The sequence below is a fragment of the Dermochelys coriacea genome, chromosome 11, assembly GCF_009764565.3.
Source record: "Dermochelys coriacea isolate rDerCor1 chromosome 11, rDerCor1.pri.v4, whole genome shotgun sequence".
NCBI lineage: Eukaryota > Metazoa > Chordata > Testudines > Dermochelyidae > Dermochelys > Dermochelys coriacea.
Window position 1 is genome coordinate 1,112,856 of NC_050078.2, and position 24,961 is coordinate 1,137,816.

The 24,961-nt window shown below is 57.3% G+C and overlaps 1 protein-coding gene across 2 annotated transcripts; it reads right to left on the bottom strand.

The window, feature by feature from the left end:
- Nucleotides 1–6,544: 6,544 nt before the first annotated feature.
- On the bottom strand, nt 6,545–24,632 carry LOC119863522 (dnaJ homolog subfamily B member 2-like). Of its 2 annotated transcripts, XM_038422078.2 has the most exons (7): nt 24,568–24,632; nt 18,729–18,838; nt 14,967–15,020; nt 13,465–13,581; nt 9,913–10,023; nt 9,114–9,216; nt 6,545–7,080 (listed from the first exon to the last, which is right to left on the bottom strand). In XM_038422078.2, the coding sequence occupies exons 1-7, from the start codon at nt 24,630–24,632 to the stop codon at nt 6,900–6,902; spliced, it is 741 nt and encodes a 246-aa protein (XP_038278006.1). In that variant the 3' UTR covers nt 6,545–6,899. The 2 variants fall into 2 exon arrangements, 1 of the variants encoding a protein (XP_038278006.1); XR_006277812.1 differs by lacking the exons at nt 6,545–7,080; nt 13,465–13,581; nt 14,967–15,020; nt 18,729–18,838; nt 24,568–24,632 and adding an exon at nt 10,507–11,292 and having other exon boundaries at nt 9,204–9,216.
- Nucleotides 24,633–24,961: the final 329 nt, after the last annotated feature.

Consider the following 24,961-nt stretch of genomic DNA (forward strand, 5'->3'; position numbering starts at 1 on the left):
TAAAGGAATGCTGAAATTCCCACCTAACACTTCACCTGACTCCAGCAGCTGGGAGCTTAGGAAAAACACCAAATTTCATGAGACTCCTTGTAAAACACTGGCTGGCAGTGCACCACATACCCGAGTCCCTGGGGCCACGGATTAGCAGGCAGACCTGAGCTGAGGGCTCCGAGTATGGGTCATCGTGTGCCCTCTGGGCCAAGCCAGCAGCTGCTCCTCCCCCAGTGCTGCTGGGAACGCGGCAGGAAGACTCCCGGCCCCACCACTCCAGCCAGCCCGCCAGACAGGCTGTCTGCATGCCACCCCATAGATAGGGAGTGTCTGCCAGCCCACTGTGGCTGGGAGCCGCTGGGCCACTTGGTGGGCACAGCTGGGCAAGGGGGACTGACCTTGGCAGCCATTGCTGGGATCTGACAGCCGGGCAGTATCAGGCTGCCACGAGCGTTGTTAGGTTGGGGAGGGGAAGCCACCCCCCATCCCACAGAGCAGGGAGGGGGGGCACCAGTGGCCCCCTATCTGAGCTCTGCTGGGGCCACCTCCTGCCAGGAGCCCAGCCAGCCTGGGAGAGGCCACTGAGCCCACAGGAGGGTCTCGCCGGCCCAAAGAGGAGCAGTGCGGGCACTTCACTAGCCCAGCTTGTTTCCTGGGGGAGGAAACCCTTCCACCCTCTCCTCAGTGGAGTAGGGGACATGCACAAGGGTGCCTAGGGACTGGGGCTGCCCTGATGCAGCACTGGGTTGAGTCCCAAGTGGATGAGCTGGGTTGGGTGTCCCCCGCCCCCAGTGCAGCTCGGATCATCTTATGGCCCCCCACCAAGGCTGATCCAGGCCCATGGAGCCCAAGGCAGTTTGCCTGTGTGACCCTGTCTGGTCTGTGTGGGTGCTAGGACCACTCTGACCCTTTGGGAGGCAGCTAGGGGTAGCTCCGCGGCCACAGTCCCCTCCCACTCCGAGGGGCAGCGCCACATACCCAGGGAGGACGAGTGGCCCCAGTGTGAGGGCTGGGCCAGACCAGCAGGGCTTTACGCGGGCGCAGCCCACTTGAGGGAGGGCTGAGTAAAACCACGAGACAGGTGCTCTGGGCTGGCCTTGGCAAGAGATCACCCAGGAGAAGCCAGTAGCCCTGGTGATGAGAGGTCAGGAGAGCTCACCTGTCCGGCCCTGACAGCTCGCCTCTGCAGGGAGATCCGTGGATTCCAGCTCTGTGTTGCTTCCTCTTCCTCTCCCAGCTGGAGGCGGTGTGCATTTCCCGTGGCACCCAAAGCCTGAGAGAATGTGCCCGGCACTACGGATCCAGGGTGTGCACTCTACTGCCCTTCAGGGACAGGGAGTGTGAACCCTCCACTAGTGCTTTGAAGGGTCGGCGTGTGAACCCTCCACTAGTGCATTGAAGGGCCATCATGTGAACTCTGCACTAGTGCATCGAAGGGCTGGCGTGTAAACGCAGCGCTAGTGCATCAAAGGGCCGGCATGTGAACCCTGCACTAGTGCATCGAAGGGCCGGCGTGTGAACCCCACACTAGTGCATCGAAGGGCCGGCGTGCGAACGCAGCACTAGTGCATTGAAAGGCCGGCGTGTGAACACAGCACTAGTGCATCGAAGGGCTGGCGTGTGAATGCAAGCACTGTGCAGTTACCCCATGGGTGGATCCTACAGCACTCGGGGCCTGGGAATCGTGGGAATTGCAGTAGGGGGATCCTGATGCTGGGGAGCCCAGAGAGCCTGGGCTCTGAGACGGTGAATCCTGGCACTGGTGTGCCAGGCCCTGGGCTCCCCAGCCCCAGCGGGGTCGGTCTGTGTCCAGGAATGAGAGACGAGGGAGGGGAGCGGCAGAGTCAGCAGACAGGCCCCAGCAAATGCTGGAAACCGGCTGTTGTGGCTGTCAGGTGGCTGCTGAGCACAGAGCAACTGCTGACACCCGCCTCAGGGCAGCCGCTGGGAGGGAGGGGCCAGCTGAGCTGACTCTGCACTTTCCCGCTAGGCTGTGGTTGGGCCCCACCGTGGCTAGCAAGGAGCCTGGTGGAGACCCCGGGTGGGGATGAGGCGGGTCCCGGGACCCAGAGGGACCGAGGGGGGGAATAAGCCCAGCGCTGTGCTCGGCCCAACTCCTGGTGTCCTGGCCAGTGGGGGGGTGTGAGGTTGCACGCTATATGATTTTATGAAAATATGCTATGAGTGTGAATAGGATGTAACTGGAATATGCTTCATGCAAAAGGTCACTTGTAAGGAGGTATCATTACAAAGCTTATAATCTACTGAGTGTGGTCATCCCCTTTGTATGAATGTATCGTTCTCGTATCTGAGACTAGAAATATGAAATATAACTCTGAGGTCCTATTGTAATTATGCAAAGTGTGGGCCATTAATGGTGGTTTGGAATCTTGATGGCTCCCATTAACCAGGACAATTGACTGTAAATGCCTCTGTTTACTTGTAAGTCTTCCTGTCTACTGTGGGCTGGCAAGTGGGTAATAAAGTCTTACAGTGACATGTGATCATGTCACCTGACCTGGAATCCATCTTTAACCTGGTGCTTTTCCATTGAGAAGGAGGGGTGGGAACCCAGAGAGGGACAAAGGATTCCTGCCTTGTGCAAAAGCTATATAAGGGGGTGGAACAGAATAAAGGGGGCTGCCATCATGAGGAATCCCCTAGCTACCACCTGAGCTGGAACAAGGGCTGCACCAGGGGAAAGGATTGGGCCCAGACTAGGAAGGCATCCAGTCTGTGAAAGAAGCATATTGTAACATCTCTGAGGGTGAGATTTTATCTGTATTCAGTTTTCTTACTGTATTAGGCTTAGACTTGTGTGTTTTATTTTATTTTGCTTGATAATTCACTTAGTTCTGTCTGTTATTACTTGGAACCACTTAAATCCTACTTTTTAAATTTAATAAAATCACTTTTTACTTATTAATTAACCCAGAGTATGTATTAATGGGGGCCAAACAGCTGTGGATATCTCTCTATCAGTGTTATAGAGGGCAAACAATTTATGAGTTTACCCTGTATAAGCTTTCTAAAGGGTAAAACGGATTTATTTGGGGTTTGGACCCCATTGGGAGCTGCATATCTGAGTGCTGGAGACAGGAGCACTTCTTAAGCTGTTTTCAGTTAAGCCTGCAGTTTGTGGGACATGGTTCAGACTTGGATCTAGCAGCAGGCTAGCAGGTCTGACTCAAACCAGGCAAGGGACCCAAGCCAGCAGGGAAAACAGGCTCAGAGGTAGTCTAGGCACATCAGGTGGCAGTGGGCAGGGGTGGTTTGGAACAGAACGGCCAGGCTGGGTCAGACCAAGGGTCCCTCCAGCCCAGTGCCCTGTCTCTGACTATGGCTGGGGCCAGGTGCTTCAGGGGGAATGAACAGAACCGGGCAATTATCATGTGATCCATCCCCTGTCGCCCAGTCCCAGCGTCTGGCAGTCAGAGGCTTAGGGACACCAAGAGCAGGGGGTTGTGACCCTGCCCATCTTGGCTAATAGCCATTGATGGCCTTATCCTCCAGGAACTTATTTAGTTCTTTTTTTAACCCAGTTATAGTTTTGGCCTTCACAACATCCGTTGGCAATGAATTCCACAGGTTAACTGTGCGTTGTGTGAAGAAATACTTCCTTCTGTTTGTTTTAAACCTGCTGCCTATTAATTTCATTGGATGACCCCTAGTTCTTATATTATATGGAGGGGTAAATAACACTTCCCTATTCACTTTCTCCACACCAGTCATGTATTTATAGACCTCTATCCTATCCTCCCCCATTACCCATCTCCTTTCCAAGCTAAACAGTCCCCTTTTTTCTCTCTCCTCATACAGAAGCTGTTCCACCCCTTAATCATTTTTGTTGTTCTTCTGTGTACTTTTTCCAGTTCCAATATATCTTTTTTGAGATGGGGCAACCACATCTGCACACAGTGTTCAAGATATGGGCGTACCATGGATTTATATAGAGGCAACAGGATATTTTTGTCTTATCTATCCCTTTCTTAATGATTCCACACATTCTGTTCGCTTTTGTGGCTGCCACTGCACACTGAGTGGATGTTTTCAGTGAACTGTCCACAGTGACTCCAAGATCTCTCATGAGTGGTAACAGCTAATTTAGACCCCATCATTGTATATGTATAGTTGGGATTATGTTTTCCAAAGTGCATTACTTTGCATTTATCAGCATTGAATTTCATCTGCCATTTTGCTGCCCAGTCACCCAGTTTTGAGAGATCCCTTTGTAGCTCTTCACAGTCTGCCTGGGTCTTTACTATCTTGAGTAGTTTTGTACCATCTGCAAACTTTGTGAACTCCCTGTTAACCCCTTTTCCCAGATCACTTATGAATATGTTGAATAGGACTGGGCCCAGTACAAACCCCTGCGGGACCCTGCTATTTATCTCTCTCCATTCTGGAAACCGGCCATTTATTCCTACCCTTTGTTTCCTGTCTTTTAGCCAGTTATCAGTCCAGGAGAGAACCTTCCCTTTTATCCCATCACTGCTTACTTTGCTGAAGAGCCTTTGGTGAGGGACCTTGTCAAAGGCTTTCTGAAAGTCCAAGTACCCTATAGCCACTGGATCCCCCCTGTCCATGTTTGTTGAGCCCTCAGAAAATTCTAACAGCTCGGTGAGGCCTGATCTCCCTTACAAACGTCGTGTTGACTCTGCCCCAACTTATGTTTGGGGAGAGGGATGCTCCACACGTGACTCATGGCTAGAAGTGGGACCCCCAGTCAGCAGATGAGCGGCTCTACCCGCCTCTTCCTGGGGGATGGGAGAAGGTATTTGAGGCAGAGCAGCTCTCTAGCCCCCTAACAGAGTTCCCCTCCACTGCCTGGGCTTTCCTGGGTGGGGTCTTCTTCTGGAACGCACACGGGCTTGCACAGGAGAGAGGGGGCAGCAGGAAACCTTGCCAGGGACTGGCTGTAGCTGTGTGTGCTGATGGGCAGCTCGTGCTTGCAGCTGGCTTAATCTCGCGTGCAGCAGGCGGGGTCTCGGGCTTTCCGCCCTCCCTGGGGGAAAGGATCCTCCAGCCTGGTCTATCTGCCTGCTGGCAGCTTTCCCTGCTATTCAGAAGGAACGTCTCCCTGGTTAGTTTCACTCTGCTGTTCCCACTTACTCCCCTTGTACCGTGCTAACACTAGCGGGGTTCCTCCTCCAGCTCTGTGGAGCCAGCTCTTACGTCCACCCTGCTCTCCTCTGGCCAAGCTGCAGGTTTAGCTCCTTTAGTGTCGCCTCATAAGTCAATTGCTTCAGCCACTCGATCATTTTTGGTGCTCTTCTATGACCCCTTCCATCTGCTCCCAGGACTAACACGCTGCTAGCCAGGGTCTCACAGCACATCCTTCTGACACCAGTTTCCAGGGAGTAGCTGAGAAAAGCCTCTCATCTGGGCATGCAGATCACAGATGCCCCACAGCAAGGGACATGCAGCCGAACCCCAAGCCCCCAGAGGGGACTAACCAGCGTGCCTTCTCTTGCCCTAGGACTATGGTCCTCCCAAAGCATTGCGTCTCCACCCTGGACATATGGTTCCAGAGAAAGAGACGGGGAGCGCCAGGCAGCCACCAGGGCCACGAGGCCCCGAGCAACTCCCGGGGCAATGGGGATGGAGACCAGACCCTGGCCTGGCAGGCTTTGCTCCCGCTCTGCCTGAATGGCTCCTGACTCAGCGAATGATAAAGATGCAGGCTTGGAGAGCTGACGCTGACCTTTACTAGCCACTGCCTGGTGCAGTCCCAGCGGATCCCCACGCGCTGAGGGCTCCTCGTGGCCACCATCACAGGAGGACACACATGACCGACTCCATCTCGTCGGGAGCAGACTCGATCTCAGCAAGCGCCGACTTGAGGTCGCTGAGCGTGAACTGGCTCTTGTCCGGCACCGACTCGCTCTCATCTGGCACCAACCCGCCCCCTGTGGCTCCAGGATTGCTCCCCATCTTCTGCACCTCGGCCGCCCTCTCCTCCCCCTCCTTCGCGCTGTCTCCTCCGCCGGGGCTCTCTGCTCCCTTGGCCCGGCTCTGCGGTGCCAGGGCAGCGCCCGCCTCCTCGCTGGCCCCCTTGTGGGCCCGCCGCATACTGCCCCTTCTCTTCTTGGAGCCGCGGGCATCCACTCGGTGCTGCCCCATGTCCTCCAGCTCCGACAGGCTGTAGGCCATGGCCCGGTGCAGATCTTTGTCCTCCTCTTCGGGGAGCACATAGGAGGAGGCCATGCTTGGGGGGCGCTGCGGGGTGGGGGAGTCGGACGCAGAGCTCAGGATGTCGTGCTGTTCCTGACGGTGCAGCCCTACCTGAGGCTCCACACTGTTGGATACATCTGTAAGAAAAGCACCCGAACCAGAATAACGGGAGAGGGACCCGGCCAGAGCATCCCTAGGACCTGGGGCCAGCCCCCCAGCCAGGAAGCAGGGGCCCAGATTCAGTGTCCAGATGGGCCTCAACTCCTTGCCCCAGTGTGGCATTGCAGGTTCTGGTAGGATCCACAGCCCCAGAGAGCGAATTCCTCTGTGCTCAGATGGGCACCGTGTGGGCAAGTGGAGTTCCCCACAGCCCCTGCCCAGAACCCCCCCGCCCCACCTCCAGCTGGGAGAGATTCCTGGGGCTCCTCTGCTGACACTGCCAATAAGGGGCCAGTTAGCCCCAGGTGCGAGGGACAATGTCCCCCAGGGCCAACGGCTGAGGGGAGATTGCCTGTCTGTCAGCACCGGGTGGGGATGCAGCGTCGGGCCATGTCCCAGGAGCGCTGTCTCTGCGACAGGCGCTCCCCTCTCCCGCAGATACTCCCGACGCCCGTCTGCTCACCCAGCATTGGGCGGGGCTAGCCCGGGCTACTTACTGAACTGCTCTGGTTCCCATTTTCTGCACCAGGCAGAGTCTACGTTCCAGGCCCCTGTGGGCTGAGTTCCCTCTCCCGTCAGACTTCCCCCCAGTCTCCCTGGTAATTGCACCGGCCAGGGCAGGCACACAGCATGTTACCGGCCCTGCACAACCCCCTTCCGGAGGCCCAGAAGCTCTGCTCCTCACCATTCACCTCTGTAGCTTTCAGCTCTCCATCCTCCTCGATTTCCACCCGCTCCAGGCCGTTCTCGATGATCCTGGGGAACAGAGGAGAGGGGTGCTGTATGCACAGAGACGACCATTTCTATCACTGATATTACCACTGTGGTGCATTTGCAACAAATCTTGCACGAAGTGTTTCATGTCCGGTGTCAATGGAAACACTATAATCTATCGAATGCGATTATCCTGGTGAAATCCACGTATCAACTTTGTATCGGAAGTGAGGAATATGGGCTGTGTATCTCCAGCCAGTGTTTTGTTCGTGGGTGATGCCCCCAGATGGGTTTACAATAGGGCCAGACAGCTGCGTGTTCATAGCCCATCAAAGACACTCTGCTCACAACAGGCCGTGGAAGACACACATCCTGCCCCGTAAGCCTTTCCTGAAGACCCCTCAGAAACAAGATGAGCCGTGACGGCCCCTGGGAGTCAGCAAGCCACGTAAGGGATGTGATCTGCTCATGTGATCCTGGACTCCATCTTGGGCCAGTAACTTTCCATGCACCGGGGCTGTGGGCTTTGTTTGAGACACAACATTTCCACGTACACGGCAAAGGATATAAAAGACCCCTGAGATATCTCCATGTTGCCTCTTTCCTGCCCTAGTTCTATGGACTGTGGATTTATAACTGAAAGGAGCGTCTTGAACAAGGACCGAAGACCTGCCAATCTATGGGAAGGTGCCAGAGAGACTTTGCAAGCGAGCCGTCTGTTGCAGCCCTGCTACAGCCCTGTCTAAGGACTTTGCCGTCACTTGTCCGTATATGATCTGTTACCCATTTGTAACTCTCTGCTTTTCTTTCATGAATAAACCGTTCGTTAACTCACTAAGGATGGGCTGGCAGGGTGATACCCCCAGGTCAGTATGAATCTCAGATCTTACCCACGTAAGTGTTTGGTCCTTTGGGATTAGTAGAAACTCACATACGGGGAAATGGATTTTCAATCACCCCTCACAACATGGGACCGGGTAGTCTGGCTGGGAGCCAAGGGCTGGACTGCCTAGAGGGGACTGGTGGGGAGGGATAGCTCAGTGGTTTGAGCACTGGCCTGCTAAACCCAGGGTTGTGAGTTGAATCCTTGAGGGGGCCATTTAGGGATCTGGGGCAATAATTAGGGATTGGTCCTGCTTTGAGCAGGGGGTTGGACTAGAACCTCCTGAGGTCCCTTCCCACTCTGAGATTCTATGAGTCTGTGACTAGGTCTGGCTTACAGCTACCCAGTGTGGTGCTGCCGTGGCACTTTCGTTACGGGCCTGGGGCATCTAGTTACAGAACAAACCACCAGCTCTGGTGTGCCTGCCCTGAGCGTGATATTGTCAGTGTGGCACATCCCAGGCACCCAGGCACAGAGTGCATGGATCCAGCTGAGAGGAAACTCGCTCCTCCTCCCCATTTCCCACACACATGCACTCACCCACACGGCCCGCTCTAAGAGACACCCAGGCACCTCCTCGCCCCCACCCCCGCACACTGTTTGCTTGTACATTGCCACAGGCCCCCTGGATCCCAGATTCTCTGAGCACGTGAGCACTTTGCTTGGAAGGCTGTCCCATGCCACAGGCAGTGGGAACCCCAAGGAAAGGAAAACCAGCCAGCCCTGGCCACACACACTCAGCAGGTGGGGATGCTGTTGCTACTCCTGGGCACCCAGCACTGCCTCCCACCTCGCAAAGTGCGCAGCTGTGAGCATACAGCACCCTGTTATCCTCAGGGCCGTGCACCATGGGAGGTCACGTTCCACGCCCCCGGAAGCTGCTGCACCCTCCCTCCATCCCCCAGCCCTCCTGAGCATGAGACAATGGCACTGGGAATGGATCCAGAGTCAGGGTCATTTGTGTGACTCCCCACCCTGCAGGAGCTCAGCTCAGGCTCACTCCTGAGACGGGGCAGGGAGCCACTGCTGAAAGCAGGACACCAGCCTGACTGGCCCCATGGACGGCTCTGGCATGGCAGGTAGTGGGACACAGAACTGGGGGCCCCATGATCTGGTCCCCCAGAGCAGCTGCCATGTTGCTGGGAGACAGGCTAGCTTGGCCACTGGCCAGTCCGCGCTGGCCCCTCCCTACCTCCTCGTGGTGATGCGTTTGCCGTTGACGAAGGTGGTGGAAGTGGAAACCGAGCAGAAGCCGATTCCAGGGTCGGTGCCTGGGCTGAATGACGAGAAGAAATCTGAAAAACAGGGTGACAACCTCATAGCAGGAGCCCCCAGCCTGGGCCAGGCCCCAGGGAGCCCCATGGGATCACACGGCATCCTTGGCCGGGCGTGAGAGAGTGCCGAGATGGTAACGGGTCAGCTGGGGGACGCACTGCAGGGTGGGTGTGAAACTGGGATAGGAAATATCTGTCCAGGAGTCGCATGGCGAGACTGTCGTTTGGGCCGGGCTGGGCAGGGGAATGGAGCCATGGGGAGGAGGTTTGGGCTGGGCCGGGGCAGGGGAATGGAGCCATGGGGAGGAGGTTTGGGCTGGGCCGGGCAGGGGAATGGAGGCATGGGGAGGAGGTTTGGGCTGGGCCGGGCAGGGGAATGGAGGCATGGGAAGGAGGTTTGGGCTGGGCAGGGGATCCGGAGGTAAGGGGAGGAGGTTTGGGCCGGGCAGGGCAAGGGGTCCGGAGTCAAGGGGAGAAGGTTTGGGCAGGGACGGGCAGGGGATCCAGAGTCGAGGGGAGGAGGTTTTGGCTGGGCAGGGCAGGGGAATGGCGCTAGATGTGCAGGGCTCAGACAGGGCCAGGACTCAGAGGAAGGACGGCGGGAGAAGCGGGCTGTGACTGAGGACAATGGGGCTGGGCTATAATTTGAAGCCAGAGGAAGAATCCGTGGCAACGGGGAGCCCGAAGCTGGTCTGCTGGCACCCCCCGCCCCCTTACCTGACTGCTCTGGGAAGGCGTAGGAGCAAAAGGAGTAGGCAACAGAGGGGCCCCCCTGTCCGTGGTCCCAGGGCCCTCCGGCATGCAGATCTGAGAACAGGCCCACGTCATCTGGAAAGCAGGATGTGGGTGGGTAAGTGTGGCCCAGTAGCTAACGGGAAGGGCAGGGGGAGGGGTCACTGCCACTAGGGGACTCTCTGGGGGGGCCATGATGGGAGCACAGCCGGGAACTCTGCCCCCGCCCGCCAAGGACAGACACAACAGAGCCACCCAAACCCGTAGCATGGAGCTGCTGGGGCTCCTGCCCCCATCCACGGAGAGCCCAGGCTCTGTGGGGCAGGGCCCTTGCTTCTGTACTCTTGAAGATTTGGGGCACTGTGTCAGTACTAATATCATCCTCCAGCGGGCATGAGCCAGGTAGGACTGAACGGCGGCCGAGTGCAGGCTGGGAGATGGCAGCGCGGCTCCTCCTGCCAGCAACGGGGCAGGTGGAGCAGGCTGGTGCAGGGGGTCATTTCATTCAAGGATTGCAAGGCCAGAAGGGACCATCGCCCAACACCCTGCATAGCCCAGAGATGCCTGCGTCACGCCCACCACTCCCCGCTGGGCTGCAGAGTCTCCTGGAGCCTCCCCGTCGTGGAGTAAAGATGCTGAGCGAGATCCCTGGGTGAGCTGGCCCCAGGGCTAGTTCCCCACACCATTTGCACCTTCCTTGCTAGTCTGAATCTGGCTCGCTTCCCCCCTTGCCAGTGGATCCCCCTTTGCCTTTGGGGGCAGGACCACAGAGGCCTCTGAGAACTGAGCTCTTGGTCCCATGTAGGTACTTCTCTTCCAGGGACTTGAGGGGCTGTTCGGAGTCACTGATGGTGTGAAAACTAAGGTCCATTCTGGTCATCCAGGACCATCAAATCTTCTGTCTGGTGCTAACTCCACAGGGGAGCTGGGCTCTGCCCCCCCACCCCCCCAGAATCTAAGCCAGCTGGGAGCTGGGTCTGTCAGAGCCCTCTCTCCTCCTCCCTGCTCAGCTCCAAGCGCCATTTGTCCTGCAGCTCTCTGGTCTGTACAGTCCAGGGCTGGCTTGCAGGCACGTAGTGTGCCAACGGGGGCCTGCAGCCCAGAGATAGCCCTCAGCAAGAGGGACTGCTAAGGCTGACGGAGACACACCCTATGCTGTGGGGCCAGGAGCTGATACTGACTCTGGCTAAGCGAGAGGGTAAAGCAGCCCTGCCGTGCACAGCCCAAGCGCACATGGAAACGTGCCCACACACGGCTGCAAAAGGCTCCAACGCTGCACGGGGCCCGTGGGTTACATCCTGGCGCCCTGGTTGAGGTTATGCCATGGACATTCTGAGGGCAGGAGCGGGTACAAAGCTGAGCCTGTTCCGGGAGGACTCTGGGTGCAGGGCACGTGCTGAGAACTGAACGCCAAAGCCATGTTTGTCTGCATCTCTGGGATGCGGCTGGGAGCAGGTTCGGGCAGTCCCAAGAGGCATTACTGCTGGCTAGGGGTGGGGAGAAGGCACCTGCTCCTGAGAAGGGAATGGGACAGGGAAAGGAGATGGCCAGGGATTGATGGCTCCAAGGTGGGAAGGGGGGTTTGGGGGTGCGGGATTTGGCTGCCTGAAATCTCTCAGCTCACAATGATTTGCTGGCTAATTTCTTCCCAGCACGGTGGTGTTTATCTAGGGCGACGTACAGAGCAGCACAGACAGGAACAAAACAAGGTCCCTGCCCGGAGGCACTTCTAATATGATCTGCACAAGCAGGAAAGAGCATTGGCTCGGAGGGGGGACAAGTAGGGGGAACCACACAGGGAAGGGGTGAAACAAGGGGTGGGATCTGAGTTACTACAGAAAATTCTTTCCTGGGTATCTGGCTGGATAATCTTGCCCATATGCTCAGGGTTTAGCTGATCGCGATATTTGGGGTCGGGAAGGAATTTTCCTCCAGGGCAGACTGGAAGAGGCCCTGGATATTTTTCGCCTTCCTCTTTAGCATGGGGCACGGGTCACTTGAGGGAGGATTCTCTGCTCCTTGAAGTCTTTAAACCACGATTTGAGGACTTCAATAGCTCAGACATAGGTGAGGTTTTTCGTAGGAGTGGGTGGGTGAGATTCTGTGGCCTGCGCTGTGCAGGAGGTCGGACTAGATTCATAGATTCATAGATACTAAGGTCAGAAGGGACCATTCTGATCATCTAGTCCGACCTCCTGCACAGCGCAGGCCACAGAATGTCACCCACCCACTCCTACGAAAAACCTCACCCATGTCTGAGCTATTGCTCTGTACATCGCCCTAGATAAACGCCACCGTGCTGGGAAGAAATTAGCCAGCAAATCATTGTGAGCTGAGAGATTTCAGGCAGCCAAATCCCGCACCCCCAAACCCCCCTTCCCACCTTGGAGCCATCAATCCCTGGCCATCTCCTTTCCCTGTCCCATTCCCTTCTCAGGAGCAGGTGCCTTCTCCCCATCCCTAGCCAGCAGTAATGCCTCTTGGGACTGCCCGAACCTGCCCCCAGCCGCATCCCAGAGATGCAGACAAACATGGCTTTGGCGTTCAGTTCTCAGCACGTGCCCTGCACCCAGAGTCCTCCCAGAACAGGCTCAGCTTTGTACCCACTCCTGCCCTCAGAATGTCCATGGCATAACCTCAACCAGGGCGCCAGGATGTAACCCACGGGCCCCGTGCAGCGTTGGAGCCTTTTGCAGCCGTGTGTGGGCACGTTTCCATGTGCGCTTGGGCTGTGCACGGCAGGGCTGCTTTACCCTCTCGCTTAGCCAGAGTCAGTATCAGCTCCTGGCCCCACAGCACAGGGTGTGTCTCCGTCAGCCTTAGCAGTCCCTCTTGCTGAGGGCTATCTCTGGAATGGTCCCTTCTGACCTTAGTATCTATGAATCTATAAGGGGAAGTGCTGAATGGTTGTGTGGGGCCATGGGGGGCGACCAGAGGCCGCGAGCATCCCACCGGGGCTACAGGGAACATACCAGCCCCAGTCTGAGCAGTGACGGGGGCCGTGGACTGGGCTGGGCTGCAGCCCAGCTCCGCGGTGCAGCATGAACCGGAGGAAATGAGCCCTGTCTCCTGTCCCTCTGTACCGGAGCCTGATCTCGCCAACGACCCACAGTAACAATCCCTGGGGGGCTCTGCCACTGGCCCTCAGCACCGAGGGGCGGGAGAGTTACTGAGCCAGGCCTTTCTGCCTGGTAACATGAGTCCTGGTTTGGTGCTGGACCCAAGCCATGAGTCACCTGGAGCCTGGCAGGGTGAAATCTCAGGGTGGGAGGGTGTCACACCCACTCCTGTGGAGAGTCCAATCACACCCGGCTCTCCCGAGGGGGCGACGCTCGGGGCTGGGCCAGGGCGAGATCCATCGGGGCTGAAGGGATGAGCGCCCCCACTGGCTGCTCCAGCTGCGCTCCCAGGTCTGGCCGTATTCCAGCTGACAGGACCTGTGCAGGTAGGGCATCAGGCCCTCGGCTCACTCCCCCAGGGCAGCAGATAGGCCTTGGGGACGGCCTCAGGAGGAGGCCAGACTGGGCTAATGCTCACCAAAGAAGTCGGCAAAAGGATCTCGGCCCCCAAAGAACTCTCTGAAGACCTCGTCTGCGCCCCGGAAGGTGAAGGTGAAGCCCGGAGCTCTGGCACCATCCCGGAGATCCCCAGTCCCTGGGGGAAAAGCAGACGCTGGCCATTACAGACCTGCCTTCCCAGGGAAGGAGAACAGGAGGTCATTGGGGGCTGGCAAGGCTGGAACCCCCAGAGCTCTGTAGCCAGACGGAAAGACCTTCACCCAGAACTGTGGCCTCTGGACACTATGGATCTCAGGATGCAACGCATGGGAGCCTTTGGTGTCCGAGGCGGTTCCCATTGGGATCTCTGGTTGGGAGAACTTCCCTAACCATACATAGGGTCAGCCCAGCCCTTAACACCCATGGGGAGAATCTCCCGGGGGTCTGGAGCCACCTGCCCCGCCCCCACACTCCGCTGTCTGAGCACCAGTGTCTCCGAGGAGGCTGGTGGGGTTAGGCCCAGCTCCAGGAGGAATTAGGTGACTCCACTAAATTCGCACCAGGTAAGAGAGAGCTCAGATTTTTTCTGTGTGCCCCACTATAATGGTGGCTGCAGTCACAGGACCATGCTGTACCTCGGGAGGCTTTTTCAGAGGAATGGCTGGGGCAGGGCACCAAGGGTGCTGTGACAAGGTGGGACTGTTCTTAATGTTTCCTCTGAATACTATAGGGGTGCCTCAGTTTCCCCTAGGCATTTCTTATATCTCTAGGGGTGGGATAAGGGGGTGTAATCGTTGCAGAGCAAAGGGCCAGGGTACATAAATGGCCGAAACTCTGTCTCCTGGCCACTGATGGCCTGGGCCCTTCCCCCCAGCAAGGTGAGAGCTGAAGGGTTGGAGAACAAAGGAATCCAGTGCCCTCCTGGCCCTGGAAAGGGACAAAGCCCAGAGGAGGAGGGGCTGGAGGGTGAGGCAGTTTGGGGCTGGCTGGGGACATGGAGTGAAGTGCAGACGGGGTTGTCTGGCTCACTGCCCCCCAAGATGGACCCAGCTGAGGGATCCTGTTCTCTGTACCTACAAGCTCTGGTTTAGACCATGTTCCTGTCGTCTAACAAACCTTCTGTTTTACTGGCTGGCTGAGAGTCACGTCTGACTGCGGAGTTGGGGGGCAGGACCCTCTGGCCCCCTCAGAACCCCGCCTGGGCGGACTCGCTGTGGGAAGCGCACAGAGGGGCAGAGGATGCTGGATGCTCCGAGGTCAGACCCAGAAAGGTGGAAGCTGTGTGAGCTTTTTGCCCTGCAGACAGGCTGCTCCCAGAGAGGAGGCTCCCCCAGAGTCCTGCCTGGCTTCGTAGGGAGCAGTTACAGAGCATCGCCCGGGGATGCCATGACAGGCACTTCATGCCCAGCCGGGAAGGAGGCCCCCAAGCCAGGGCATGCATCCAGACCCTGGGCTGGAGAACTGCACCCACGGATAGACCAGTCCCTTGGAATCCACTGCTGGTCCGCGGGAAAGGCCACTTCTCCCGAGTGGGTCACTCACCTGCCCCCGTGAGCCCGTCCTTGCCGTAGCGGTCGTAGAGGTCGCGCTTGCTCTCTGGAAAGAAGAAGGAGCGAGAGGTCACCCAGCCCATCTTCAGCCAAGAGCGGGTCTCATTGCAGACACAGTGGCCCTTTCACCAGGCTGACCCTCAGCCCAGCATTGGGCCAGAGGGTGCCTGCCCGCAAATGGGGAAGCAGCCAGAGGAACAGACATGGGACTGCCACGGGCTGGCCTGGGCCAGCGCCTATGCCAGGGCTCCCTGCCCATCTAGTAAGGGACGGGAGAGCCGGTTTCCAGAGGATCCCCAGGGGGCTGCAGAAACAGTGATCAGTTCTCAACTTCACCTGAGGAGGCCTGCTCCTCTGACCTGTGTGACCCCGGAGTCCACGGCTTGGGGCAGCGAGGCAGCCTTGGCATCAAGGGAGCCATGCAGGCCTGTGTGGTGGTGAGCACACCAGGAAGAACCCAGACTGGCAGCGGAGGTGTGACGAGGTGGGACTGTTCTCAGTGTTTCCTCTGAATATTGTAGGGGTGCCTCAGTTTCCCCTAGGCATTTCTTAAGTCTCTAGTGGGTGGGATAAGGGCTGTAATTGTTGCAGAGCAAAGGGCCAGGGTACATAAATGGCCGACACCCTGTTTCCTGGCACCTGATGGCCTGGGCCCTTCCCCCGTGCAAGGTGAGAGCTAAAGGGTTGGAGAACAAAGGAATCCGGTGACCTCCTGGCCTGGGAAAGGGGCAAAGCCCAGAGGAGGAGGGGCAGGAGGGGGAGGCAGTTTGGGGCTGGCTGGGGACATGGAGTGAAGGGCAGATGTGGTTGTCTGGCTCACTGCCCCCCCAAAATGGACCCAGCTGAGGGGTCCTGTTCTCTGCACCTACAAGCTCTGGTTTAGACCATGTTCCTGTCATCTAATAAACCTTCTGTTTTACTGGTTGGCTGAGAGTCCTGTCTGACTGCAGAGTTGGGGGGCAGGACCCTCTGGCCCCCCAGGATCCCGCTTAGGCGGACTCACGGTGGGAAGCGCACGGAGGGGCAGAGGATGCTGGATGCTCCGAGGTCAGACCCAGGAAGGGGGGAGCCGGGTGAGCTGTGTCCCCTGCAGACAGGCTGCGCCCAGAGAGGAGACTCCCCCAGAGTCCTGCCTGGCTTCGTAGGGAGCAGCTCCAGAGCATCGCCCGGGGATGCCGTGACAGGAGGGAGCTGACAGGCTGTTCGGTGAGCAAAAGGCTGGACAGTTTGGGTAGTGCCAGGTACCAGCCAAGGATGAGGCTGGGCTCTGGAACAGACAGGCTAGTGATGCTAAGAGAAGATGGCAGCACACATGGGCATGACTGACACCAGGGGAGAACCCACAGGACACGCTGCCACCCCACAGGACTGTAGAACGAGACCAGTCTCCCAGCCCCAGTGTTCGGTGCGTGCGGGGCAGTTAAATGTCCCGATCTCTGCCGGGGAATGAAATCACCAAACAGCCAAATGATGCCAGCGTTCCTGTGCTTTGCAGATCACCTCCTGCCCAGAACATGGCGACTCCTGCCCGGGCCGCTTTGGAGAGACCCAGGGCAATCCCCAGGGGACTCGGAGATGCACAATAGGAACCATCCGGGGACTGGGCTATGTCTGCACTTAAACCGCTCCAGCGGCACAGCTGCCCCACCTCCCATCGCCGTTGCTAACCCACCGCCCCGGAGGCGGCAGCAAGGTCGAACTTCCATCGGCCTAGCGCTGGCAACCCGGGGGGTGAGCTCGGCACAGCGATGTCTCTCCGGGGAGTGGATTTTTCACATGCTGACCTCAGTTTTCAGTGGAGACCAGCCTGGGGATTCTGAAGAAGGGTTAACGGGGCTTCATCCTAGCTCAGCCCAAAGACAGCTAACGAGGGTCTTGCCCAAAGCTGGCAGCTATGGGGAGGGTGCGGCTGCTGGGAAGGGACAGGGATTTAGGGTGTTCCAGGGCTGTGACTAGGAGGCACAAGGGGAGAAGATGGAGGCTGACTATCCGGAAGGAGCTCCTGTCTGAGGGAGGGGATGGGTTCTGGAATTGTCCCGAGGGTGAGGGGTGGGAGCCCCCACCTTTGGGGCATTACACCTGGGCATGTTCAGAGGGGAGCAATCCTGCACCTCATGGGTCAACACAGGGCTCCAGGCTCCCAGCCCCTTGCTCAGCATGGGATCAGGGGCACCCCAGTAGCCAGAAGGATTCCTCCAAGGGACTCCTGGACCAGGGGCAGAGAGGAGGCAGGAGGCATTGCTCTAGCAGGCTTCTCTTCTACCATGTCAGCCTGGCAAACGGCACCTTGCCACGTCCTAGGGGCGGTAGCTACACAGGAGAGGCGATGGCAGAGGGAGAGCCACGAACGGGCTGAGGGGACGTCCGAGAGCCCAGCTGGAGCAGCAGGCGACGATAGATTATGGAGTCTTGGTTGAGTGCCTGTGTTGAAATGTGGACAGCCTGGCGCAGGAGCTTGGCTGGCCCAGGGCAGCCCGTTGTGCTGCATTCCAGGCAGCTGCCCCGCCGGGGCCAGGCAGTGGACACCTCACTGAAGGGCCGTCACTGACAGCTGTCAAGCTGCCATCGACTCTGACTGACTGGTCCACACCCACAGCCTGGGTCGGCCCAGCGAGATGGAGTTAAGCCAGTCTCAGCCCCGGCGTAGGATCAACGGTAGAATGATTCCATTGACCCAGCTCCCGCCCCTCGGGGGACGGGTGTGGATTTACGCAGCGATGGGAAACCCCCTTCTGTGACGATAGCAAGTGTCCACGCTACAGCCGTTTCGCTGAGGCATTTATAGGGGGGACCTGGCCGAGACCCCAGGACAATGGCCTTTCTACACAAGGGCCGCAAAGGGAGGGCAAGCCTGCCTGGTGGAGTTGGAACTTCCCAGCCTGAGCACACAGTGCAGAGCCCCGGGCCCGCTGTGGGTGCGGGGTCCGGCTCTGTGCAGGGGGCTCACCCAGCAGCAAAGGGCTTGGGGCGAGAGCAGGGACGCTGTCCAACCAGAAACGCTGATGAACCTCAGATTAGCTCAGCCCAGGGCAGCGGGTGTCTCACGGCTTTTATAGTTTTCAGGGATCTGTGACTCTCGAAGGCTTTAAGGCTGATGTCACTGGGGTTAGGAACCTCGCCTGCACCGCCTGGGTTCTTTGCTTTCCTGCCACGTTGTCCCCAAGGGGGCTGAATGAGAAGGCCAGAGTGTCCGCAGCCCCCATGGAGCTCAGCGGGAGGGTGAGTGAGCACTGGGGGGGTTCCGGAGGGCTCAGACATGGGTTTTGAGGTCTAGGATGGCTGGACAGTGGTGGGAAGATGCTGCATGAGAGATCTGGGCCCTGAAGTGCGCCCTATAGACCCATAGCTAGAACTGGCGACTAGACTCTCCCCAGGCCCTGCAGGCTTGGAAGCACTTGGCAGCCAGCGACTGGGGCGGCTGGTGAGAGGACAGCGGCACACTGGGCCACTGGGTAACACAGTTGTCCCGTCTACGGGTGAGACGCACAGCGCTGGGAGCAACCCAGCGGGCAACAGAGAGAGCAAACCCTTCTTCCAAGCGCAGCAAGAGCACGTGAGAGCCTGCTCTGACCCATGGCCACCCGCCCTGTGCAGGGAGTGTGCCCCCACTGCCCGGACCCACACTGAGCCCGCAGGGAGGGGAGATGCCGGCCCCCACTGCCAAGACCCACACTGAGCCTGCAGGGAGGAGAGACGCCGGCCCCCACTGCCAGGACCCACACTGAGCCCGGAGGGAGAGACGCCGGCCCCTTACTGTCTGACAACACTTCGTAGGCCTCTGTGATCTCTTTGAACTTCCGCTCGGCGTGTTCCTTGTTCCCCGGGTTCTTATCCGGGTGCCATTTCAGCGCCGCCTTCCTGTACCTGCACAGACCCAGAGACAGCAGTAAGCAGTGATCCCTGAGCGTGCCCGTCACCAGGGGCTGCGCCCAGTCGAATCATCCCCTTGTCCCCCCTCCTTTGCCAAAGCTCCGCTCCACCAGAAAGCAGGGCTGGATCTTCCTGGAGAGCCGGGTTTGGCTCTGGAGATGCCCCAGCAAGTGCAGCAGTGCCCAGGTCCCTTAGGCTGTCCCACGTCTCCAGTCAGGCCTTGACCAGCCTGATCCGTGCGTCCAGATCAACCCCATGGATGTCACCTCTGCTCCATTGGGACACGGGGGACGACTTTCTCTGCTGTGACTCCTCACAGGATCCAGAATAGCTACCAAACACCCTTGCCCCCCCGCCCCCTGCCCCGAGGCACCATCCCTGCCCAGCCTCTTCTCTGAGGCCCCTCCTCCTGCTCACACCAGTCGTCCTCCCTCCATCGCTCACTCTCCCCCACCCTTAACCACTTTTAACAGAGCTGGGGCAGGGTTGAGATGTGGGAGTGGATGAGGGCTCTGGCTGGGGGTGCAGGCTCCAGGATGGGGCCACAAATGAGGGGTTCAGGATGTGGGAGGGGGCTCTGGGCTGGGGAGGGGGTTGGGGTGCAGGCTCTGGGAGGGAGTTTGGGTGTGGGAGGGGGCTCAGGGCTGGGGCAGGGGGTCAGGGTGGGGGCTCTGGGAGGGAGTTTGGGTGTGGGCGGTGGCTCAGGGCTGGGGCAGGGGTTGGGGTGCGGGAGGGGGGTCAGGGATGGGGTTGGGGTATGGGAGGGGGCTCAGGGCTGGGGCAGGGGGTTTGGAGTGCAGGCTCTGGTTGGGCAGTGCTTACCTCAGGCGGCTCCCAGGAGCAGCTGATATATCCAGTTCCTAGACTTAGGGGCCGCCAGGGGGCTCTGCGTGCTGCCTGCGCCCGAAGACACTGCCCCTGCAGCTTTCATTGGCCACAGTTCCCCGCCAATGGGAGCTGCAGAGCCGGCGCTCAGGGTGGGGGCAGCGCACAGAGCCTCCCTGGCCGCCCCTGCGCCTAGGGGCCACAGGGATGTGCCACTGCTTCCAGGAGCTGCGTGGAGCCAGGGCAGGCAGGGAGCCTACCTTAGCCCCGCTGCACTGCCGACCGGACTTTTAACGGCCCAGTCAGCAGTGCTGATCGGAGACTCCAGGGTCCCTTTTCAACCAGGTGTTTCAGTCAAAAACCGAATGCCTGGCAACCCTAGTTATTGCCACAGACGAATGCAATTCCATCCCCAGACAATGACAGACTCTGGGCCCAGGCTGCGGCCTGTATGGGCCGCTTCCTGGCTTGGGGGGCAGGCAGCGTCTCCTGGCTATAACTCCCTGCTCTGGACATGTTTCCCGCCCTGGGGTTTGTTTGGAAAAACTGCCCTTTGATGGTGGTCGTGGGTTTTTCCCCGAAGTGCCAGGAGGGGCACAAGCACCCTTTAAGGCAGTACTTCTCAAACTTCTTTGATTGCACCCCTCTTCTTTGTGTCTGTAGGCATTTACATTGCCCACCCCACCACATCAGTACATATACCGATGAAACAAATCAATATGCAATTCTAACTATTAAAACCCGTAAGGCATTGGCTCAAACAGAGCCACTGAAATAGAGAGTCATGGAAATGTTACGTGAGCTCCTGCTTAGGGTCATCACACTGTTGTCACTAGTGTGCTGGGGGCTTTTTGGAGCAGAGCAATTCCCTCCTGGGCTGGGTGATGGAGACCAATCCAAAGGGTTCCCTTCTACCTGGAGCCAAGATGGATCTTTGTTTTTTGATGTAAGCTAGGGCAGAAAAGCCTGTTTCATATTAGCAGGTAGATGTGAAAGGAATTAAGAGATTCCTTGCAGCTTCGGGTAACAATGGATACTCCCCGGCGATTGACGGCCAGAACTCACTTAGTGGGGTGGAAGCAAATACTGTTTTCAGTGATGGGCAACTTGACAAGGTTGTCAAACCCGGTCATATTGATGGAGAGTCAAATCCTCAAAACATTTCTGAAAGGAGCTATTGAGCCTGCGAGATGACGAGCCGTGATTGGTTTTACCGTTTCAAGTTCAAGCTCGTTCTCCTCCCAAAACTCTGCCAACACTGGAAACATTTCTGCCATCCCACCTTCCAGTCGCTCCTTCCAGTGAGTACATTTCTTCAGGAAGCCATCAATTTTATCATTTAATAGCAGAAGGTTCAAGGTGGCACCTTGAAGTGAAACATTCAGCTCCTCAGAAATGTCTGCTAAATATGCTAGGTTTGAAAGCCATTTGGAATCAGACAGAAGTTCTGCATAAGGTGAACCGGCATCAAGAAGGAACAAGTGGAGTTCATCTTTCAGCTCAAATACATGCATCAGGATATTTTCTCAAGATAGCCCCCGGATTTCTCCTGTTCTGATCCCATCTCTACATAACCTTGAGAACAATCTCAAGTTCAGGGGACAAGACTTAACAAAGTTCACTATTTTTATTGCAATTGGCAGAACACAATCAAGTTCTGGTTCAAGTGTCTTGGAAGCCAGAGTTTCCCTGTGTGTACATAATGCGTGAAAACAACATGTGGCACCACTCCCCAAACTTTTGTTTTTACTCCAACTTCCCCCCCATAGCACTGGCCCCATCCGTACATACATCAACTCGGCATAACTACTCCAGTCCTTCTTCATGCATGAAGTTGTCAAGATTGCAAAATACTTCTTGTCCCATTATCTCTCCTTGAAGAGAATTGCAAAATAATAAATCTTCTTGCAGCTTCCTGTTGTAGCAGTAACTGACATATACAAGCAGCTGAGCTGGATGAGAAATGTCTGTAGACCCATCAAGTTGTAAGGCGTATTTGGGGCTATGTTTAAACCATTCGATCAGCTGAACCTTTATGTCATTAGCAATATCATCAGTGCGACATGCAACTGTATCATTGGACAACGGAATGGCTAGAAGTGGAGTTGCAAATTTGTCACTGTTTGTCACATACAACACATAGCTACCGTGACCAGAGATTGATGATTTGCCTGCTGTGTGAGGCTTTTTTACATTTAGCAATTAGGTAGGAAACTGTAGGAAGCCATTCGTGCTTTTTCTGGGGTTGGGTGGTTGTTCATAACATCCCATCAACCTTTAAGGTCTCATTCTTTCCGCTGGAAATGCATTGTTGGCTTATCAGCATGCGTGGCATGTTTAGGGTACAGATTCTGCTGCAGCTTTACAAGTTTTAAGCTATTTTGTGCAAGCTCTTCTGAGCATAGAACACCCTGTGGGTGCACCACATTCCCATTCAGCAAGTAAGTGAAGCCGTATTGTGTGTATTCCTCTCGGTATTTCCTCTGCTTGACTTTATGCCATGTGTAGTGAGGCGGATTGGCCGCCCACAGACCCGGAGGGCGAGGGACCCCTCACTGAACCCTGGTGGGCAGAGCCACACCTCGCTCAACCCTCCCACCAGAAGTCAGTGGGCGGGACCAGAAGTATAAAAGGCCTGCCAGAGAACTCAGTTGGGAGGCAGCCGCCGGAGAAGTCAGACACCTCCTGTGAGCTCCTGAGCCGGAGGCTGCTGCAGACAATGAGGGAGCTGAGGACTGGCCAGGGCCATTTACAGACCCGAGCAGGGAGGAGCTGCAAGCGCTGACAGAGGCCTTCTTCCCCAACGACTAGGACGACCCTCTCCCGTGGCAGATACGCCCGGAGGGGGAGCTGGGAAGTGGCTCGGGGTAGCCGACTCTGAGTCAGCAAGTTACAGTCAGGATCCCCCTGACCCAGTGCCAGACCACTCTGCCACTGCTAGGGCCCTGGGCCAGGACGCAGTGGAGTGGGTGGGCCTGCATCCCCACTGCCACCCCAAGCCGTGGGGGGCAGTCTCCCCCTTCCTTAGGCAAGAAGCCTGCACTTGTCGGCCCTCCGCCAGATCTAGGAGGCCTGACTGTTTGCTGCCCAGCCTGAGTGCAGGCCTGAGCCAGAGACTCTTCACTGCCTTGCCCTGACCAGGGGCTGGGCTCTGTAACTGTGTTTATCATTCGGCCCCGATCACAGACCCGCACCCCCATCTCCCAATGCCCGCTGATTCCCCACACCAGGTGACTCCCGGAGACATAGTGGGGTGCATTGGAAGCCCACAGACTTGGAGAGAGAGGGGCCACTCCCCCAACGGGCTACACATGTCACAGTCTTATCTGTACCACGCTTCACTATTTGTGTGGCTCGCTTCTCAATATCTCCCACCAGCAGCGGGGCTTCACTTGGATATGTTTTGGCTTCTTTGTTTTTCACTTGAGTTGGTTTTTTTGTTTTGTTATTTTCTGTTTCATGAATGAGCCAACGATCCATTGTAATAACAGCACAAGTAAAACCGCACTTGTCGTTTATGCTTACAATGAAATGTGCACACCACCTCATAGCAAACGGATTAACATACCGACAACGACAGGCAACGACTTCGTATAATGCCATGCAAGCTTAACAGAAATCCGTCAAAATGCACAAGGCCTTCTAGAGTAGCATTTCTCAAACTGTGGGTCCCAACCCAAAAGGGGTCCCAACCCAACTGTAGGGGGGTTGCGGTACTGCCACCCTTACTTCTGCGCTGCCTTCAGAGCTGAGCGGTGGGAGAGTGGCGGCTGCTGGCCAGGAACCCAGCTCTGAAGGCAGCGCCCCGCCAGCCGCAGCGTAGAAGTCAGGGTGGTATGGAACATACAATTGTATGAACACAGCCGCGAAATTGGCTCTTTACCCCCTGACCAACCTGCAAAAAACATGTGATTTCTCCGCAATTTAAGTAGACACCTGTTGATTGCTGTGGGCAAAATGTGCACAGTAAAGGTTTGTTTGTTTTTTCCCTAAAGCTTCTCACACAACCCAAAACAGCCCCCCCCCCAGTTTGAGAACCTCTGCTTTAAGGAAAGACAATAACTCTGCCACGCTATGGCACCCCAGCAGGGACCAGGGATGGTTCGTGCTGGACACCACGGCAGAATCTGCCCAGGAAGGAGGGCCCTCTCCCCTCAAACACGTGTCGATCTCCTCACGTGGCTTTCTACGACCCCTGGCCACGGTAATGATGGGATCTCAGGGCCCAGCGTGGTTGTGAGTGAAGGCTGGCTGGGTGGAACCACAGCCCTGCTGCAGAGCCTTGCCTGCTCCCGTTGACGGGTGTTTGGACCCTGATTTCAGGAGCAGCAGGCTCGAGGTCAAAGGCAGGGCTCCCATGGTAACTCCAACTGCAGCAGGGTCTGGTCACCTTTGCCCTCCCATCGCCCTCCCTGTCTCTATCACAGCTCAGTGGGGAAAGGGCAGCCCGTAACGGGATATCTAGGCACAGCACAGGGTACTACAGGGGAGCCAGCTCCCGGCCACCCCCACCCCACCACGTGTCCCGGCTCACACCACACACTGGCAGACAGCCCTTCTCCACCTCCACCACCCTCCTGGCCCTGCAGCCACCTCAGCATCGATTCCTAGATTCCAAGGCCCGTTGGGACCATCTAGTCTGAGCCCTGCAGGGCACAGGCCGAGAACTGCCTCCTTTCCCGAGAAGGCGGCATGATCCCTGCAGCGAAGACTGTATGTCCATGGTCCTGTTACATGACGGTGGGACTCACTGCTGCCTTCTTCCTTTGTGGGCCACAGAGCTCACTAGACGCCCTACATCCAGAGCCCCTGGGGCACAGCGCTGGCAAGCACAGAGAACGGTGCCATTGGGATGTGTGGGGATGGGGCTCCAGTTGCTCCAAGAAAGCGGGACTTACGCCTTTTTTATGTCGTCAGAGGAGGCGCTGCGGGGAATGCCCAGGGCTTCATAGTACTCCACCATGGTGGGTGGGGTCCTGTGCCAAGGCCAGCAGGGAATCTAGGGGGGAAAGGCAATGAACGGCACTAAGGAGAGCGGCCAGCCTGCAGGTCCCAGAGTGAGGCACTACCTCACTCAGTCCTGCTGCAGCCCATACCTCACGTTGAGCAGATGACCTCAGCCAGATCCCTCTGTCCTCTCTTACCCGCACCATCCTAACAGAGCCTGCATGGTCCGTCTGTCCCAAGTCCTTGTCCATCTGTCCAGCTCACACAGGTTCTGACCTCAACACAGCCACTGTTCAGAAATCCACCCGGGACTCTCTCACCCCCCTGCCGCTCAGTGCAGCCCCC

Bases quoted from the DNA above. Each gene is read 5' to 3' on its own strand.
- LOC119863522 (XM_038422078.2), bottom strand. From the start codon at position 24,632: ATGGTGGAGTACTATGAAGCCCTGGGCATTCCCCGCAGCGCCTCCTCT. The intron at 9,217-9,912 runs GTAAGGGGGCGG...CCTGTTTTTCAG, and splicing joins CGCCTTCCCAGAGCAGTCAG to ATTTCTTCTCGTCATTCAGC. The intron at 7,081-9,113 runs GTAGGGAGGGGC...TCTGTTCCCCAG, and splicing joins AAACGCATCACCACGAGGAG to GATCATCGAGAACGGCCTGG.